This window comes from Brienomyrus brachyistius, chromosome 5 (assembly GCF_023856365.1).
Source record: "Brienomyrus brachyistius isolate T26 chromosome 5, BBRACH_0.4, whole genome shotgun sequence".
Classification (NCBI taxonomy): domain Eukaryota; kingdom Metazoa; phylum Chordata; class Actinopteri; order Osteoglossiformes; family Mormyridae; genus Brienomyrus; species Brienomyrus brachyistius.
Window position 1 is genome coordinate 14,750,934 of NC_064537.1, and position 18,467 is coordinate 14,769,400.

General features: G+C 41.8%; 1 protein-coding gene across 1 annotated transcript in view; it reads right to left on the reverse strand.

The window, feature by feature from the left end:
• Positions 1-5,713: 5,713 nt before the first annotated feature.
• The window catches only part of myo15b (myosin XVB), a 37,254-nt gene continuing 24,500 nt past the window's right edge, over positions 5,714-18,467 (reverse strand). Inside the window, exons 38-66 of the mRNA XM_049014258.1 lie at positions 18,263-18,427; positions 17,952-18,151; positions 17,533-17,611; positions 16,852-16,959; positions 16,463-16,658; positions 16,019-16,109; positions 15,024-15,255; positions 14,623-14,738; positions 14,444-14,503; positions 14,206-14,281; positions 13,888-14,006; positions 13,674-13,792; positions 13,311-13,452; positions 13,025-13,136; positions 12,124-12,424; positions 11,903-11,966; positions 11,735-11,807; positions 11,571-11,647; positions 11,086-11,162; positions 10,869-10,999; positions 10,084-10,178; positions 8,950-9,027; positions 8,757-8,853; positions 8,198-8,346; positions 7,657-7,781; positions 7,286-7,419; positions 7,061-7,194; positions 6,787-6,915; positions 5,714-6,661 (exon numbers count right to left, since the gene is read on the reverse strand). Coding sequence (XP_048870215.1) covers positions 6,530-6,661; positions 6,787-6,915; positions 7,061-7,194; positions 7,286-7,419; positions 7,657-7,781; positions 8,198-8,346; positions 8,757-8,853; positions 8,950-9,027; positions 10,084-10,178; positions 10,869-10,999; positions 11,086-11,162; positions 11,571-11,647; positions 11,735-11,807; positions 11,903-11,966; positions 12,124-12,424; positions 13,025-13,136; positions 13,311-13,452; positions 13,674-13,792; positions 13,888-14,006; positions 14,206-14,281; positions 14,444-14,503; positions 14,623-14,738; positions 15,024-15,255; positions 16,019-16,109; positions 16,463-16,658; positions 16,852-16,959; positions 17,533-17,611; positions 17,952-18,151; positions 18,263-18,427 — 3,611 coding nt within the window. The 3' untranslated portion in view covers positions 5,714-6,529. The remainder of the gene's footprint in view (positions 6,662-6,786; positions 6,916-7,060; positions 7,195-7,285; positions 7,420-7,656; positions 7,782-8,197; positions 8,347-8,756; positions 8,854-8,949; positions 9,028-10,083; positions 10,179-10,868; positions 11,000-11,085; positions 11,163-11,570; positions 11,648-11,734; positions 11,808-11,902; positions 11,967-12,123; positions 12,425-13,024; positions 13,137-13,310; positions 13,453-13,673; positions 13,793-13,887; positions 14,007-14,205; positions 14,282-14,443; positions 14,504-14,622; positions 14,739-15,023; positions 15,256-16,018; positions 16,110-16,462; positions 16,659-16,851; positions 16,960-17,532; positions 17,612-17,951; positions 18,152-18,262; positions 18,428-18,467) is intronic.

Consider the following 18,467-nt stretch of genomic DNA (forward strand, 5'->3'; position numbering starts at 1 on the left):
GGCCAGCGTACTAAGAATGGCTTGCAGCTCCTTCACTTCTGAAGGCTCAGCGAAATGCACACAGACTCTGGACGTCTTCTGTTGAGAGCGTCTGTCGTCTTCATCACATAAAGGGTGGCTCTGTAAACAGATTCACGCAGCAATAAGACATTACAGGAGTGACAAATTGGAGCTAAAATAACACACGAACAATGACAATGCCTGTGTGGTACAGCTGCAGTTCAGTACAACAAATGTAAATTAGGAATTCAATAAGACCAAAAGGAAATATTTTTGCTAAACAAAACCTGTGTCAGCAGGTCCCAAGGTCATCACACCTGCTAGACAAGTCCAGAGACTCGGCAACGGTCAGTCTGCTCTGGTCAAACGAGGTGTCATAGTGTTAAAGCTGATTTCTAACCTTACAACCTACTTCACACTAATCAGATTTTTCGGTGTGGAAAAGGTCACAACTTGGATTCATGAGAGAATATTAAAAAAAGTAACCACAAAAAAAAACTCATAAAACCTAGAAAACGTGGCTGATGAGGACTACTCGGGCTATCTTGACATGGTTCACAACTGTAACCACTGCTTAACAAGTTAACTCTTTAGAATATAAGCAGATCGTGGTTTCTACTGGGACTACAATAGGCATTTACATGACAATGCACAACAATAACATACAGTGATGAAGAAGAATCAAAACAAATGTTGCTTAAAGTCCAGGAGATTTGGTATGTAGATGACCAACCTATGCTCAGCTTTCAAAGAGTACAAATGGTGCTAAACTTCCATCACCCACACCCAGGCCTAAGGGACGAATAAATGGCTGAACATCCTATTGTTAAATCACACTTCCAGGTTGTATTCAAAGTCACCATTCAGTAGCCTTCCTCAAGTCCGCATCCCACACACAAATATACATATGTATATAGGGGATTTAATGTGTGCGTCACAAGCTAGATAGCGAGAAAATGCACCCCCGCCCCCGCCAGCCAAACAAATCAGAAGCGAACATTCTTCCATTCCTCCAGCAAAACCACGGTGACATTATTTTGGGATCGGAATGCACCTAACTTAAAGCGTTATTAGGAATGTGGAGGGAACTGTCAGGTACAATGTCGTGCGGAAAGGAGAAACTAAACCGCGATTCCTACTGGTAAGTTTCCCATCAAAAGGAGTTCTGCTGAAACATGACCGTTAGTTAAGGCACACTTTTACTTCATGCATCCATGAAGTAACACTCCCATTTCTAGCCTTTGCAGACCAGCATTACACATAGCTATTGAAGTTTAAAAAAATACAAAATAGCACAACAGAACACATTTTTTTTAAGAAATGATGGAACTTCCAATCTGGGTTCAGTCTTTGTTATCACGTGTTAGAAATCAGTATTGAAGATGTCCAGAGTATGTTAAAGTTGGAGGAAATTTCATCACTCACTCCTATACTTCTGTCTATAGTTGACAGCGACCCAGCAAAGCACAAAAAGATCAATAAAACGGCATTATACAATTAATTTTCTTAATAATTATACTTGGTAATATTTCTGATTGAGTTAAAACGGCCTTCATATTTGGCCTCACTAGTAAATATTTTTGTGCTTTGATTTTCTATACACCACGTTTCAGATTCATATTCAGAATAGATTTATTATTCCGAAGGGAACTGCTTAATTTGCAGCTCTTTATAAGCAATAACAATCCATCTCAGGACTCGTAACTGTACATAATCCACACTATTACGCTGACAGCATATAAGAAAGTGGGTTGAAGTTTATACATGTAAGCTTCATTCCGAGCAGTTATGCAATAAAAACTAAGCATAACACCCCAACACAATAAACCCCTTTATTTCTGCGTAGCAGTTATATCTGCAATGTTCATCGTTTGGGGAGTGGAAAAGTTCACCTACTATAAGACCGATCTCAATTTTCCGCTTGACAATGCATTGCTGGAAGTAAAAATAAAATATTAAATGCACAAATATATTGCATAACACGGTACCCTGGGCTGGATGAGGAAGGGGCGGTGATAATTTAACCAGTTCCTTTATAACAATTCATGCCATTTCCAAGAAAATGCACTTGATATTTGAACTGACCCTGTAACAAGAACATCAGTACTAAGTTATGACATCTTTAACAGTTTGTTTTTACAGAAAAACAACACTTCGTACTGCGAGTACTTTTCAGTTTCTAGCAGTTCTAGTATTCTATTGAGTGAAACGTAGTTTTATCATATACATTAAATTTTAATAATGCCAATTAGTATTTTAAAAGGCATACTAGTTAATTCCGGGCTCATAACGTATTAAGCAGAACATGAACAGTGCAGTGCTGTGCAGATGGCGGCATTCTGTTTAAGAAAAATATTCCCATCCCTAACTACTCCAAGCGACAAGTACCGCACTGCACGGTGATTTTGCGCAACAATAATTTGAGCGCAGATATCTTTAACTGAATCGTCAATTACGGGACCGCACTTCTACTGTCGTTTTGATGAGACATCTAATTATCACTTAGAATCTTAGAGTAAAATTAAATTTACATTTCACAGAAACAGCACAAGTTGAACACCACCACCGAAGAAATTAAAAAATAAAAAACTAACCACTGCCGAAGTACCAGTGCCACCCTTCACCTTGAAAACAGGTGTCTGATTTGAAATCAATCCGGCAGCCTTCCATCCCAAATTACTAAGACTTTCCCCGGGAGATCCAGAAAACATCACGCTTAATAATTAAATGTGGGAATGACTATAGGAGTATTTTTCCTCCTTTTCAATGACGATGATCTCATGCGCTAACAAACCAGCTAACAAGGTCTAAAAGGGTCCATGCGGCGCCACGTCAAGGCGGACACTGCCGACGTGCAGCTCGATCGGATGTGGAAAAGAGGTAAATCTGGACACTGCATCGCTCAAGCCGAACTAGCCGTGCAAAGAGAAACGGCGCCCGCGTTTCGAGGGGCGAAGCCAGCGGACAGGAATTACCCTGCAGCGTAAGGGGACGCGACGGTCCAACATCTGTACTGGAAGCCGGCGAGCTAAAGTCCGCTAACTGCACTCGCACGCCGTCGTACGGACCGGCATCACGATACACACCGTTTGAGAAACTCACTGAGCAGCGGCGCCAGCGTCTCTCGCCCGGAAACAGCAGCTAAATGCCTCCTACGAAGCCTGCTTCTCTGCCCCCCAGTCCCGCACGACGCGCTCGACTGTCGGCCATGTTAGTAAGTAGCTGTGCGCATGGAGGGCGTGGCGAGGCGGAGGGGGCTGTGCTGACGGGCGGCGGGCGGACGGGGTCGGCGCTGCCTCACGGTGGGTTCACTTCGGCCGGCGCACCTTCAGTACCATTCTGCGTCTTACATTCGTTTCTTCTGAGTTCATTCCGATAATTCCGATTGCCAGAACAAGATGTAACTTAATGCTCACCACGAACGTTTCTGTCCATTTTTGATAAGCATGCCGACTCCTTCCAACAGCTCACGTGCTTGAACAATGGAAAATAATCATATTTTCCCTTTTGGGATATTTACCTTTAACGTTTCGAAAACGAGTGTTATTTTTTTTTCACAGGCCAACCGAAAACAACGAATAGCTAACATGTCCAAAGAATACAACGCCTTACATTAATCGTTGTGAAATTAGCCGTTGCCATCACTCGCTGATATTCTCTCCCATCATTATATTGCTTTACTTTACTCTAGTGGGAAAAAAAAGTTAACTTGTTGACGTCCGCGACGTTGCCTTGGTTCGACGATTGACTATTTGTTCTAGATTACACCAGCAGGTGGCAGTCTCACTGATCCATAGCCTTGACATGCGTTCGCATCTGGGACCTTTGGACGCAAGTCAACTTAAGCGTATCTCGATATTGTAGCCATCCATCACATATCCACTAGTCTATGGATACAGTATTACAAGTTAAGATAGCGGGTCATTCTACGCCTGGCTGTCCTGCCCATTCTCCCGCACCTACATGACCCGCTTGGAGAGCAGCAGTTAAAGGCCAGCAGTTTCACAACCGGCATTGTGTGAACCTACGAACTCGCTTAATTATGCCCTGTAGATTGCTGCGTTTTCCAAAAGCATAATAGTGTACAACTTGTGTAGTTGGAAGCATTCAACTGAATGCAAACGAGAGCTTCTGGGAAAGGTGCCCTTTTTATCTGTATGTGTCACCATGCACCATTCAGGAAGGAGTATCGTTACCTATATATGAACCATGTCCCGCATGCAATATTCAGATTGATCACGATATGAATGTCCATAATCACAATACGATATTTTAACGATATATCGCCCAGCCCTAAAAAATATTAATTTATTATTGGTGTCACACATCAGTCTAGTCAATGAACTTTACAAACAAAAAGTAATAAGTAAAAAAAAAAAAACATTCTCAATAAATATTTGGGTAACACTTTACCGGAGAGGGCAATAATGTAGTAGTAGTACGCTCTTACTTAATACAGTAAGCAGTAAGTGTTAGTTAAGTAGTGATGCCATGTTTGTCATTAATCAATCAATCATTGTTCAGCATATAGCATCTGGCCACTGCATCCTAATGAAAAACAAGGTTGACACCGGTGTTATTTTATTTCAGTTATAAATCAAATTTATCGGACACCCACCTAAAATGATTGAGTGCTAAGATAAGCCAACTAAATAGGAGCACTTGTGCTGGATCACACTGAGATGAGACTGCTGATGTAAAGCAGACATTATTTTTATTTTTTTACTTTCAGGCATTTCTCAATCAGTCTATATTATTTAATATGGCCCTCAGACATAAATGCGATTGGACATAATTTTATAATGCATAACTGTATAACTGTATTTCTTACTGATATTTTGTTCCTCAACATCCATCCATCCATTTTCCAAATCGCTTATCCTACTGGGTCGCGGGGGGTCCGGAGCCTATCCCGGAAGCAATGGGCACGAACGAGGCAGTGTTCCTCAACATATAGAAGAAATTCACTGACTCAAACACGCAGTATGAAGACGGCGGGCCAGACCCATAGTTAGCTGTGTCTATACTGTGAACTGTCACCAAGCAAGAGAAATGAATGAACTGGATTGATTCGGTGCCAGAAAGTGAGTGATGTCATTTTGATCCTTTAATATGTTCATTAAAAAAAACAAATCATTCATTAATGACAAAAGGATAAGACACAGGTGAGCTGCATGTTTTTTTTCTGTGTTAGAAAAGAAAAGTTCAAACAACTAGTAATGCAAGGAATCCAGCACTGTGGTTTAGTTTGTTAAAGTGCCTCTCTAGTATATAGAAGACCCTGGGTCTGAATCCCAGCAGTGCTTTGGGTCAAACCCCTGGGGCCTATATCACAAAGGCAGATTTTTTTAGGTACCCCAGTTTAAATTGACTTTATCTTCAGTCACTTACATTTAGCCCAGACTACCTTAAATCTGACAAGTTATCTGGTTAAGCAAGATATCCAGCTTTGTGATACAGGACTTACCTTTTGTGGCCATGGCTCATTGGGATAGGATGCTGTCCCTGTTAAATTGCCTTTTTTTTGTTCTGAGCAAATATACACTTACTATCTAGATAAATAGCCTTAAACATGTTCTTTGACTACATACTGTAAGACTTTTGCACAGTACGGTACTGATCTGGAGCTGATGAGAGGTAACCCTTGAAAGCATGGGGGTTAGGTAAACCTGTCATAAGATGGTAGTATATGGTCAGTAAACATTATACTGTATCATCTTTATTACAATACAGTTTTATTTTGTCTTCATTTTTCACAGAGGGTTTCATATGAGGCATATCAGACAATTTATAAAAATTTATACATTTTATTATTGAGACATTTGATTGATGGTTCATATCATACCAATGAATTTCACAGAGGCTCTTTGGTTCTCAACCTCATGAAATTTCACAATCACAGACACAAAGTCAATAAATAAAAATATAACTATGATAGCATTTCCCTAAAAGAGGACTGTACTTAAATATTCCCACCATCATTAAAAATCCCCACCATCTTATAACTTACTTCTGCAATACTATGAAGTATACAGTTTAATTTATAAATTGCAGTCAATGAAGTCAATAGACAGAAAAATGAAAGGAAATAAAACCCACACCTCAAAATACTGTAAAAGGGATCTCATAAAAGTGCTTTTTCATTTTTGCATTTGTTGATTGTAGTGTATAAAATTTACACTGTGCAAAGTAGTATTCAATCTGGAGAAGGAAATTCTTTTTTAATCTTACAGGTTATTACTAGTTTACTGTGAATTTAAAAGCTGGATATAGAACTTTTAAGCCAAACATTTCCGGTACAAATAATATACACATGAGCTAACTGAAATATTTTGATAGGTGATTATAGAAATATGCAAAGTCATTACCAATATTGGATGGTTTCCCCTTGTTCATTTATGGACATCAGAGTATGACAGCAGTTACCTTTGATCAGTGAGCAGCAGCTGGGTCTTCAGTACCAGTCGTACGTACTATTTATTAGCTGAACTATCCTCACCACTCAGGTGATATGTGAAGCAGTGGTGCTTTAGCTCACTGAGGACATGGCCGACGGATGCCGAGATGGTGTCCCGGTGGAGGGTCTTGACCTAGTGCTGCCGGGGCGTGGTCGCACCAGCTCCTCCATAATGGTTGCAACGGTGTGGCATAACTCTTTGGCCTGCAGGAAATGTCACATGTTGCTGAGATCATGTATAAAGACCTTCTTTAATTGCCTATAGGAGAGAGGAAAAATATCTAGCACTGACTCAAAAATGTGTTGTCATGGCAACTTATCTGCTGTACCTGTTGGAGGTGGATTGTTATTGTTTTTGGGTGGGTGGGGTGACCGTAGCTTATTTCCATTTGAGGCGACTTTTCTTTTTTTGATCGGAGGGACTGCACTTCAGTCAGAGGGATCCTGAACGCAATCTCCTAAAACGACAACGAGAGTAACATTCATGCTAAACCTGCAAATATAACTCCATTTTCATTTGAGTGTCATGGGAGAACGTAGGAGACTTAGGTAGAAACACCCGTGCCAGTATTTCATCCTAGCTGTGCCCTGAGAGCTGAGTACCTGTGTTCTCGGTTTCAAAAACAAAACGTCTTCATCATTGACAGCAACAAGGCAAGGGGATGGGCACTCGTGGTGGCTGACTTTCTGGGCCTGAAAGATATTGCAGCTAAAGAGAGGCAGATTCCTGAAGGTTTCTGGAAAAGAGAGAGACGTGAAGTTTATTATGCATGTCAAAACGAAGGCTGGAGGCACATTGGCATGTGAACATTGCCGAAGCACATTTACCAAGGCAGCGTATTTTGGCTTCATGGGGGCTTAAATGTTGTGCTCCATCCAGCTGTCTGTTTACTGCAGAATGCAGCTGCTGAATGTTGCCCTTGCTCCTCACAGTCTGAGGGAGGTATGCTTTCAACTCATGTCTGCACAGAATAATACACATTACACACATGCACATTTTCTATATAGCGCATGAAATATGCGATAATTATATAAACACGATTCACAGATTTATAGAAAACTGTCTTTTTGAATTCCTCTTTCCAGCCTTGAGCTACGATGAAGGCCTCCGAAAATCATAACTTACTCATTTTTGTTTTCTGTTTATACAGCACTTAATGATCTCTACCTGGTTGAGAGATTAGATAGAACGAACTCACTGGGTGGGTTGGCTTTTCAGTCCCAGTGCCAGGTGTTGAAAAACAGCCAGTTCTGCCATCTGCTGGTGAACAGAGGCACTGCTGCCCGGAAGCATAAGCTTCCCTTCAAGGTAATCAGCAAGGACCTAGCAGGCAGAAGACAACAGAACTCACTGTCCTTGCTGGCCATGTGCAGGGCAGCATGGATACACCGATAGATTCAGAGGGCAGAGCACTTTCCAGGGGACCTTGAACACCTACATGTCTTAGGTATAAAGCCTATAAATAATAAAGAACCATTATCATGAATGTCAGCCTACTGAGTATGCCATAATAATGTAGAAATGTAACAAATCTGAATTTAACAAATTCAACAAATTTAACCTGCTAATTCCCCTCTAATGAAAGGATTGATCCAAATTCACCAAATCAGTCAAGTGAAACACTGAAACAGAGTATGTTTGAGGGTGTCCGAGGTCACATCTTCTCAGGGGAACACAGAATTTCCACGTGCATTTACACCGGCACCTTAGTGTAGATACGCTGTACGCCAAAGTGGCACCTGCTGATAGTGGAACGCGATGTACAGGTCATTTTCGAAGTGCAGGTGCGTTGTCCAGATAATCCGGCGGAATAAAAGAACAATGGAGCCACTGTCCAAAATGAAGTCAAACAAGTACTCATCCGGTTGAATGGGGCGCACGAATTCATCTAAGACACCAAGCAAAGAAACAGGTAGGAGGAACAGAACATTAGGTGTGGAAAAGAAAAATAAATAAACAAAAGGTGTGAATAAAGAAAAACGATCTGTTCAATCAAAATTCAGCAAAAAAGGACGGTACATAAAGTAGGTAAATTAGGGTGTGAATGTTTTAATTATTAATTAAACACTTTGAGTCAAAAAAGACATTCTTGTAAAGCTTTGTAATTAAATGTGTTAAACTGTGGTGTTCATCTCAAGGTTACAGTAAAAACACAGAGTGTGAATCCTTTTAGAAAACCTTGTCATATCTGGCCCAACCCTTTTCAGGGTCCTACCCAAAATTTGAGTTACTTAGTTGTCATTTGACACCTTCCTTTCTTTTGTGACACACTGCACTACCTCTGACATGTACGCTCACCCTTGCTCCGGACAGCCCGGATGGAGAACTCCATGATCTCTGCAGGGTTCACCACGCCCATCTCCGCACACAGCTCCCTCATCACGTCCAGCGCCACCTGCACACGCACGTGCGGGGAAGCCAGAGACACAGTGTTTGGTTTCATCCGTGAGCGAAATCATGGCCGAAGGCAGATGAGAGCGGCTGCACTCACACTGAAGCTGCGAATCTTACACGGGAGCTCCTCTCCTCCCGGAAGCGTGATGGGGAAGCGTCGCGAGCTTCTGCCTGCCTGCAGGTACAGTTAGGAGTGTAAAAAGATTTTAACAGAGGATGGCAGCAAGTTGTGCTTCTAAACCACTAATGAAACCCAATTAACTGGAGCTTTGCTGTACTAGAGACGATGATGACGAAGAAGCCCGGAATTATTTTGCTTAGCTCAGATGTTTATTAGTGATGCTCTCAGTTTGAGATTTGGGGCTAAACCCTGTATGTCTTAAGATCCTGGCAACACTCTAGTTTTTGTTGTCATTATTATTATCACCCCAAAGCCCTGACCAGGATAAGTGGTTAAAATATGTTTGGATTATCATTACTACTTTTTTTTTTTTTTTTTTGCTTTTACCCATATATGTAACTGGATATTTTAGTGAATTCGCTGCTAGTAAGCACAAGTCTGCATCCTCAAATCAAAATCAAAGATTATTTTTCAGATGCAGGACAATACAGCAGTTACCACAATTACTGCAGCCAATGACATGAGGTTCCTCGAGAGCTCCCTCTGATAAGTTAATAAGTAGAAAAACGGTAAAATAAAATAGTAAAACAAATTATGTTTGATAACACTTTATCTGAGGGGGCACAAATAACTTGCGTTACTCAATTACTACTCGAAAAGAAATGATGAACTGATGTACTAAATTAGTGCATGAAATACGTGAACTGTCATGAATTAATACATTAAGTAAGAGCATACTGCTACATTATGCATGCAACCTCAAGTGAAGTGTTTCCTAAAGTTAGAAAATTTTCTCTCCTGCTTAGCTATAATCTTCTAGGGAGGTTTTGAGCCACAACCCCAGAATTGCTCTGCAGCGCACTAGTCAACACATTCTCAGAGATCATTAATTTCCTAAGCAACGCCTTTAACCGGAGATCCTTCACCAAGAGAAAACTTGCACATTTCCATACACTTACGTAAAATGTAGAAAAGTAGCTTTAAGAAAGTCTATGGTGTTTTAATGTTTCTCTCTCTCACTCTAGAGCAGACTTTTGATCTGTACTTATGCATGTGCGGGTGGCGTCTTAGAGGTCGGATTCTTTGTTTGCCATTGTATGTTTGTCATACCAAGATGGCCCCGATCTCCACTTGAGAGGGGACGTGTCTGCGGCCACCGTAGGTCAGGGAGCGTGTCAGATTGTCCTCAGCGGTGCGGGACAGCTCTGAAGGACACGAACATATGGGCTGAATGAAGAACTACTAAATATGTCCTACATACAAGAAGAGCAGCCACAGAGCCAGACGCCTGGGTGTCAGAGTGTGTAAAGCAGGCGTCCCAGAAGTGCCAGCGGTACGTTTTTACCTCATTTCTAAACCTAACCCGCCAATCAATGTAACGTCATTCTGCTAATCGGCGGTGGTAAAATTTACTGGCACCACATGCAACCATTTTTACTGGCGTCTGGAGATTACACATGTATAGTTTTTTTTTTCCTATATTGGAAAATTAAAAAAAATGGCTCTCTTGAGCTGAAGAGCTATGGAATGGTCACTGGGTTATTTAAGTTTGCGACCTCTATGCTGTAAGATGTACTCCAGGGCTGTCACATTTTTCAAAAATCAAATTTCAAATGTCACGCAATTCATTGGAATATATTTTAATACCTGTTACCGCTGCCCCGCCCCCCCCCCCAAAAAAAAAGCAACAGAATCATACTTTTTTCAGTATTTAATTAACAGTTTGTGCAATGTCACTTTTGTAAGGAGCCCCAACAAGGTCTGGATGGGAAAGTATTTCTTTAAATATTATTGTGTTACTAATGATGACCCTACTGTGTCCATACTGTCCTAGCGTATGCATTGATATACTTCTGCAGGCCAGGTTGGTGGATCTGTGTCAGAGAGGTTCCTACCCTGATAGGGGTGTGCAGAGTCTTGGGCACAGTCCTTCAGGTGTCGGACAATGTAGGGCCTCAGGGTGCTTGAGCATGGGAAGAAACCTGTCACAAGATTCATCAGACGCCAGCCAAGGGTACAGCTCTCCCTGCACGGAGACACATGACACATCACAGGGCTTCTGGGAGAGGTATCGCACAAACATACTCAGAATTCTGTTGGACCACAACTCACTTGCGTGGGTTTTGGGTCGTCTGCTTTATCACCTGGCAGTAGATCTCATCCCTCAGGAACTCCTTCTCCTTCCCCAGCTGTAGTAGGAAGATACAAGTTAATCCCAATTAGCCACAAATCCTTAGAATTGCACGGCATAATGACGTTTCAGTCAACGGCGGACTGCAGATACAATGGTGGTCCCATAAGATTATAATGGAGCTGAAAAATTCCTTTCACCTAGTAACATTGTAGCTGTTGTGACATTACCAGTGCATTACTCACATGATTGTGGTGATTCTATTGAGTGCTTTACATGTCAAGTGTGTTTTTTTTATATGAATATAATCAAACAAGATAAAACACTGACTGTACTGAACACTGTACAACAACATCATTCATTGTCATAAATGAAATTGAAATGCTTGATAGCCTTATATGAACCAAGCTGTTTTTTTTTTTCATATGTGGACGCATGACTGTATGTAGTATGTAAGGAGGCCAACCTGCAGGATGCTGTTTAAACAATCTCCCTCCGTCTGGTGCTTCATCAAAGGCTGGTCCCCCATAAATCGCATCACGCCTGGAAGTGAGGGAACCGAATGAAAAATGAACGATACGGGTGGAAGGAATATGTAAGCAAGTTTCTGTAAGGAGCAGAGAAACTCACTCATGAAGCACTGCGCCGCGAGCTCGTTCAGATCATTGTCTGAGTAGAAGATTAGGGATTCCTGAATGGGAACCTGACCATGAGAAATATTGTTACCACAATGGTCTTACTTGGATCTATTTTATTCTTGCTAGTCTTTTTCTGTGGTTTAAGTGGAACAAACCCAACCTTTGTGTGCTGAATCATCTCTGCACAGCTTCTTCCCTCAGCAGCTAAGCCTTTCCAGCCCAATCTATGAAAAGAATGGGGGAATAAGAGAGAAGTGTAGTTAGAAAATACTGACGCTATGTCATTACTTCATGAACTGGGATCTAGTTTTTGGTCTTTGTTTATTCTCTGGAAGGGTTTTCTGTAGAGTTGGCATGGAATCTTAAATTGACGGCCCTCACCCTGTTGCAGCCTCCCTGAAGTACTTAGTTGCAAACTCCATCAGGAAGAACTCCTGGCCGTTGCTGTCAGAGAGCGGCGGCGTGCCCTCATGCCTGGGCTCCGCCATCACGGGGGTGTCTGGAGGTGAGGACCTCATCGGCTGTTTCTGTGGCAGTGTCGGGGGAGGCTTCACTCGTAAGCTCTTTCGGAGCTCATCACGCCGTTCAATCTGGGTGCAGTGATAGTCTGGGGGGGCTGCAGGCTGGGTCAGCTTGGCAGGGAAAAGACCACAGCGCCCACCGATGGAGCCGAACTTCCAACCTGATCACAAGAAAAAAAGATGCTTATTTAAAAAAGCTTGAGATGAAACATGAAAGTTAAAAGTAAACAAAAAAAAGGTAATATTTTATATGAATGCCATGTCTATAAGAATCTATGAACTCATTCAGAATCCATTATAATGCACTCATAAAGCATTACAAATATGGCTATAAATATTTATAAAAGGGCATAGCACATCATAGCCATGTTTATTATGCACTATGAATGCTTTATGAAGCTCTCATTGACAATGCACTATAAGTGTCTTCACAGTGCAGTACAAAGCATCCTTAATGCTTATACTTACCATTATAATGCATTATGAAGGTATCTATAGTGCATTATAGATGAGAGCATCATTAGAACTTAAGTATTATAATACTTAATGTACCTTATGACTGTCAATAGAAGATGCTGTAATGCTTTATTAATTCCTATACCCACCATTATAATATATTATAGATGAGTGCTTTAGTAAAGTCCCCAATAAAATTTCTCAAAGCTAGGTTTAAAAGGATGTATTTTTGGGTTATGTTGCATCCCCTGCTTTATGGGATCAAGTGGGTTTTTTTTGCAATATTATCCAGGGCATCGCTGTACCTGCTTGTGTCTCTTCCATGGGGAGTAGCTTAATGATGTCCCCCTTCTGGAAGCTTAGCAGGCTCTTATCGTCGGTCACATAGCTCTTTAAGGCCACCACGTGGGCTGAGTCCTGAAACATCACCAGCAAAGGAACAATGGGTTCCATGTACTATTCATTCAATTTCCTTGGTTAGATGAAGAGGAAGGAATGGCAGAAGGAAGAAAAAAATGAGCTGAGACTAGATGAAGCCAGCCGAGGGAGAACAGAGCAGGCAAAAAAAAGAGATATTCCTCAGGGATTTACCTTGAGAAGCTCGGTAATGAAGAACCGAACTATAGCAACAATTTGTGGGGTCCGGGGGGAATGTAGTTCTAGCTGTTCGTTTCTCAGCAGGAACTCCACGACGTGTGGCCCTCTCTGTTCCACAGACAGCACCTCTGCGTAGCTGTGCCAAGACCAGCAAGAAGACACATAAACATTCACATCTCCTAACACTGAATGATAAGAGAATCTGACATAATACATACTCAAATGAGTAAAATGATGCGTTGTCCCTTAGGAGACCAGGAAGGCAGTCTGCTTTGGTGTGTGATTTTTAATCAGGGGTAACTGTTTTAATTGTAAAGGATTACTAAAGTAGAAGAGGTGGGGAGAGATGCAGCCTACCTGTAGCTGCGGAGCACCTTGAGGTGTTTTGGGTTAATGCCTGACGCCCTGGCAACTCGCAGCAACCGAATCCCACGGTGCGAGACCCCCAGTGCCTCTGTGTCTCCTGAATTCCCACCCTGACAGAAGCAACGATAATGAGATCAGAGGGAGGCATGCTTTCAGAAAGCAAACCATGCGTGGGTACGTGTGAGGAGCTTCCCGGGCAACTGACTGTCACAGGGAAGAGGCGTGAGAAGTAATTGGTCCAGTTGTCACGGGCTGCCATTACGATCCTCTTCTTTACAGTGTCATCCTGCACTGCGCTGATACTGGTGCGTATGTGAAATCCAGCTGGAGAAGATGTTGATGTGTCCATGTGAATATGACAATGAGTGGAACATCATATGCAGTCAGCACTTTGCAAAAGAGGACTCATTTGACCTTCAGTCTGAACTAGAGACATAAAAAACGATGTGAAGGCACATCTGTATTCACATACAGAATCACTACTTCTGTTTTACTTTCTTTTTGTAGTTGAATTATTCCATACCCAGCAGGTCCTTCATCTTCCGCCGTTCCTCTTTGGAGATACGTATACAGGAGTCTGAGTAGGTGTCCCTCATGATCTGGAGGCAGAGTACATTGTAAATCTCAATGGATGTCTAGAATTCCAAAATCAGAGCGAACTGTTAGGCAGGGAACTACAAACAGACCCAGGAGAGTGATCAGCAGGACATGATACAGTTCTGTCAGGCTTAAATCAGTAATTTGTGCAAATTCTTACTCACTTGCTCGCACAGAAGGTTAAGGACATAAGGATGGTTAAACTTCTCCCTCGGGTAGAACACCTGAAACATACAGGGAAAATGGTGCAAGTGCTTTGAGAGTCATTCATGGTTAATTCTCCGTAATTCCATTAATTTGCAATACACTGCAGAGACTTTTTTCATCGAGCTGTAGTACCTACCTCTTTTCGCAGGAAGAATTTACCAGGCATGTTCGAGTATGAGAAGTAAACACTGGCTGAGAATTTGTCTAGCTGTGACACAATGGTCTCCTCACTGGTGAGTCTTTTAGGCTCACCTGCAGAAACAAACATAATGAATATGACGTTCAGCTTGGAAAGAGTTCCTCACAGTGCTGACATATTTACAGGATGCTTGATGTGAATGTGGGTGCAATCATTTGTTGCTGCTTGGATGGGGCTCTTGATCTCCTTGTTAAAACAGAACATAGAGGTCAAGATGAGCTGGAGAGGAACGCAGAGCCTAAAAACCCTGTAGGCATTTTAAGCTGATTGTAATTCTGATTTTTGTGCATGTATGTGCTTTATTGGTGTATCAGGAGAAAAACTGCACTGATACTCACTGATCACTGGAGCCATCATTGGAGGAGGGTCTGGGATGAAGGCGGGGAGGGGCTCAGGAGGTGGCGGGGGGAGATTTGGTGGAGGGGGTGGGTTTTTGAAGCGGGTAGAGCCGAAGAGGTCAGCTAATGACTGCTGCTTCTGCCTCATTTCTTTTGAGATGGACCTCTGAGAGTTTGGAGGAGGGGGCACTGATTTTTGGTTCTGCCTCACTGGAAGGGGAACTTTTTCTTTCTGCGAAGAGTGCAAAGAGAGCACAGTGATTGGTATAGCAGCCGAAATGCAGCACTTTGTATGAGGTTGCTGGTTAAAATCACAGGAAGGGGGTAGCGGTATTTTCCTTGTGATACTTAATTTGAATCACTTCAATAAATGCCTACTTATAAGCACTACAATAATCCATCCATCCATTTTCCAAACCACTTATCCTACTGGGTCGCGGGGGGTCCGGAGCCCATCCCGGAATCAATGGGCACGAGGCAGGGAACAATCCTGGATGGGGGGCCAGCCCATCGCAGGGCACACTCACACACCATCCACTCACACATGCACACCTATGGGCAATTTAGCAACTCCAATTAGCCTCAGCATGTTTTTGGACTGTGGGGGGAAACCGGAGTACCCGGAGAAAACCCCACGACGACATGGGGAGAACATGCAAACATGCTAACCACTGCACCACCATGCCGCCCCACACTACAATAATATATAATATTATTTTGTGTTGATAATTTTTACTATATATAATATATATATTATGCTATACTTATATATTGTAACACTGAAGAAAGATAATAATTTTGGGAAGGTGTGCTATGTTATACTTCAGAAGGTAATACGGATATTTATTGTGTGACTCTGCTAAATGATTTGTTTATGAAAAACGGGTTGCCTACAGTACAATCTTTTAAGACTCTTAGACTCTGATGCTCAGATACTATTAGATGTACGTTTAATGGTGCTAGACCGAAATGCCATGACAAAGTGAAGTTCTCACCTTGGAAGGCACAGCTGGTCCATTTGCCTTTAGAATAGCTAGTGCCTCTTCTTTGGGGTCATTTTTCTTCACAAAAGATTTTGCAGGAATCCTTAAGTTAAGAATCAGCAAAATTAATGGCATCACTAGATTTGGGTCCCCTGCTTTATATTGTACCGCTGTCGTTTATGGCTAAACATCATTCAGCCATAATTTCCAGCTGCACCATGTCTTCAAGTCTTCTGACTTAATGAACGATGAACGATTCTGCTTAATTAAATGCAACTTCCCCTTAAAATTAATAAGTTTCACGGTGCTTTCATGAACCCTGTATCTGTCACAATTATTATAATTTCCACTGCTAGTCAGTTAGTAAATCCAATAAATTAACATAATTTAAACCCACTCTATATCAGCTGCACAGAGCCAAGAAACAATTATATTTAATTATATTTAAAAACTGACCTCATGGGCTTGAATGGTACAGGCTCAGGAGCAGGGCGGCTCTGATACAACTTGACAATTTCTCGTATGTGGCTGCTAGGTTGTGGTTTAGGTGAGGGGGGAGAGTGGAGATCCTCTTTCACTGGTCTTCGTTCAGGAGGTGGCTTTGCTGGGGGCGGCGGGGGTGTTTTATCCACTTTAGATGGAACAGAGTAATCTGTAAAAATCTTTTTAATTAGCTGTAAAAAGACACTTTCTGAATATAATCAGCAGTACACATAATCCACCATCCATCCATCCATCTTAGATAACCACTTATCCAGTATACTACAGGGTCTTCATTTATTCAGTCAGGTATTTAAACGTTTACTGGCCAAGCCACGGTTGCCGTTTCTGAGCGAGAGTCTGACCTTTTGGTTTCCTTGAAGACGGAGGCTTGGGCTCTTCTGGGGTGATTCTCTTTTCCACCGTCTGAATGGGGGATGGCCGTTGTTTCGAAGGCTTGGGTGGAGGATTCACTGTTTTGTGAAATAAAACAAAGGAAAGGAATTAAAAGCAAGGGAACACACAATAATAATCACAAGTTCGCTAAAAATAAAGGGCATGACCACAGCATCATTTGGTTGTGAATATGAATAAATATTATATGCTATTAGAGAGCGTGACTATGTAAAAAACATCAAAATAAATAATGCATTTTATCTTGCCCTGTTTCCTATTTAAGTGCTGGACTCATGGTTAAGATCAGAGTAAAGTAATGTGTGTTGCTGCCTATAAATAATAAAATGGTACTCATGTGTGGGATTCACCGGCAATTACAAATACATACAAAATAATCCGTATCATCACATTAAATTGTGACCAACTAAACAGTTTAACTACAACAAATAGACTGCTGCTCCCAGCTCCATTTTTATCGTATTTTCTGTTTATTTTGAACTGATTTATGTTTCTATTACTAATAGAAAGAGGTTGTTCATAGAAAACAAGCTTAAACTGTAGCGATGTAGAATGAGTGAAATGCATCATGGTCAAACAAATTGAAGGTTACCAGGAGTAAGACAGCCATGGCCTTGTTTCATTGTCCTTACCAATCCTCTGGAAAAAGTCTCGCTTCTCTTTAAAGGATTCTAGCTCATCAATCCCAGAAGTGTCCACAATCTCCTCTGGCTGTCAATACACATATGAAATTGGCTGTAAAAATACTTTAAAAAAAAGTGATACATGAGCCATTACACTTGTGGTCTGACTTAGCTAAGCATATGAAGGCTGATCTATACTTCCGTAGCCTGTGCTGTAGCGGTGCTGTAGCCTGTGCCATAGTCTGTGCCATAGTCTGTGCCGTAGCCCGTGCTGTAGCCCGTGCTGTAGCCTGTGCCGTAGCCTGGCGCCCACCGACCTCAGAAATTTAACTACGGATGTCATTCTAGGGTGTTGGGTACGCAGCTACCAATGACATAGATTCTACCGAAAAGTTTAAATCAACCTTAAGGGTTTGTAAGGGGTGTACCTCTGGGGAACTGTGCCTAGACTGAGACTCCTGGTGGGACGCAGTCTTGGGAGATGGTTTAAGGGTAGGCGCAGGTGCTGCTTTTGGCACTATCTGTCGCGGTGGTGGTGGCTGCTCCAAACGCTGCTGTTGCTCCCTCTGTAGCTGTTCCTGCTGTGAAAGGCTTATGGCCTGCAGAGTCATCTGTTGAGCCTGTAAGTAAAGAAAAATATATTCTATATGTATATGTGTATATATATATATATATATATATATATATATATATATATATATATATATATATATATATATACTCAGATTTCTCTCTCTACACAAAATCTCAATGTTTCGATAGAAACAGAAAAACATTGTATTGTATTTCCTGGTACTTTCCATGAGTAAAGCCTGCTGACTGATGAAGGCCTGTTGCTGTGCTGCCATCTGCTGGGGATCCAATACTGGTGCAGGCTGGGGCATGGCAGGTTGCATCATCATACCTTTTCATTAAGGAATGAATATATTCAGTGAAAGGCAGCA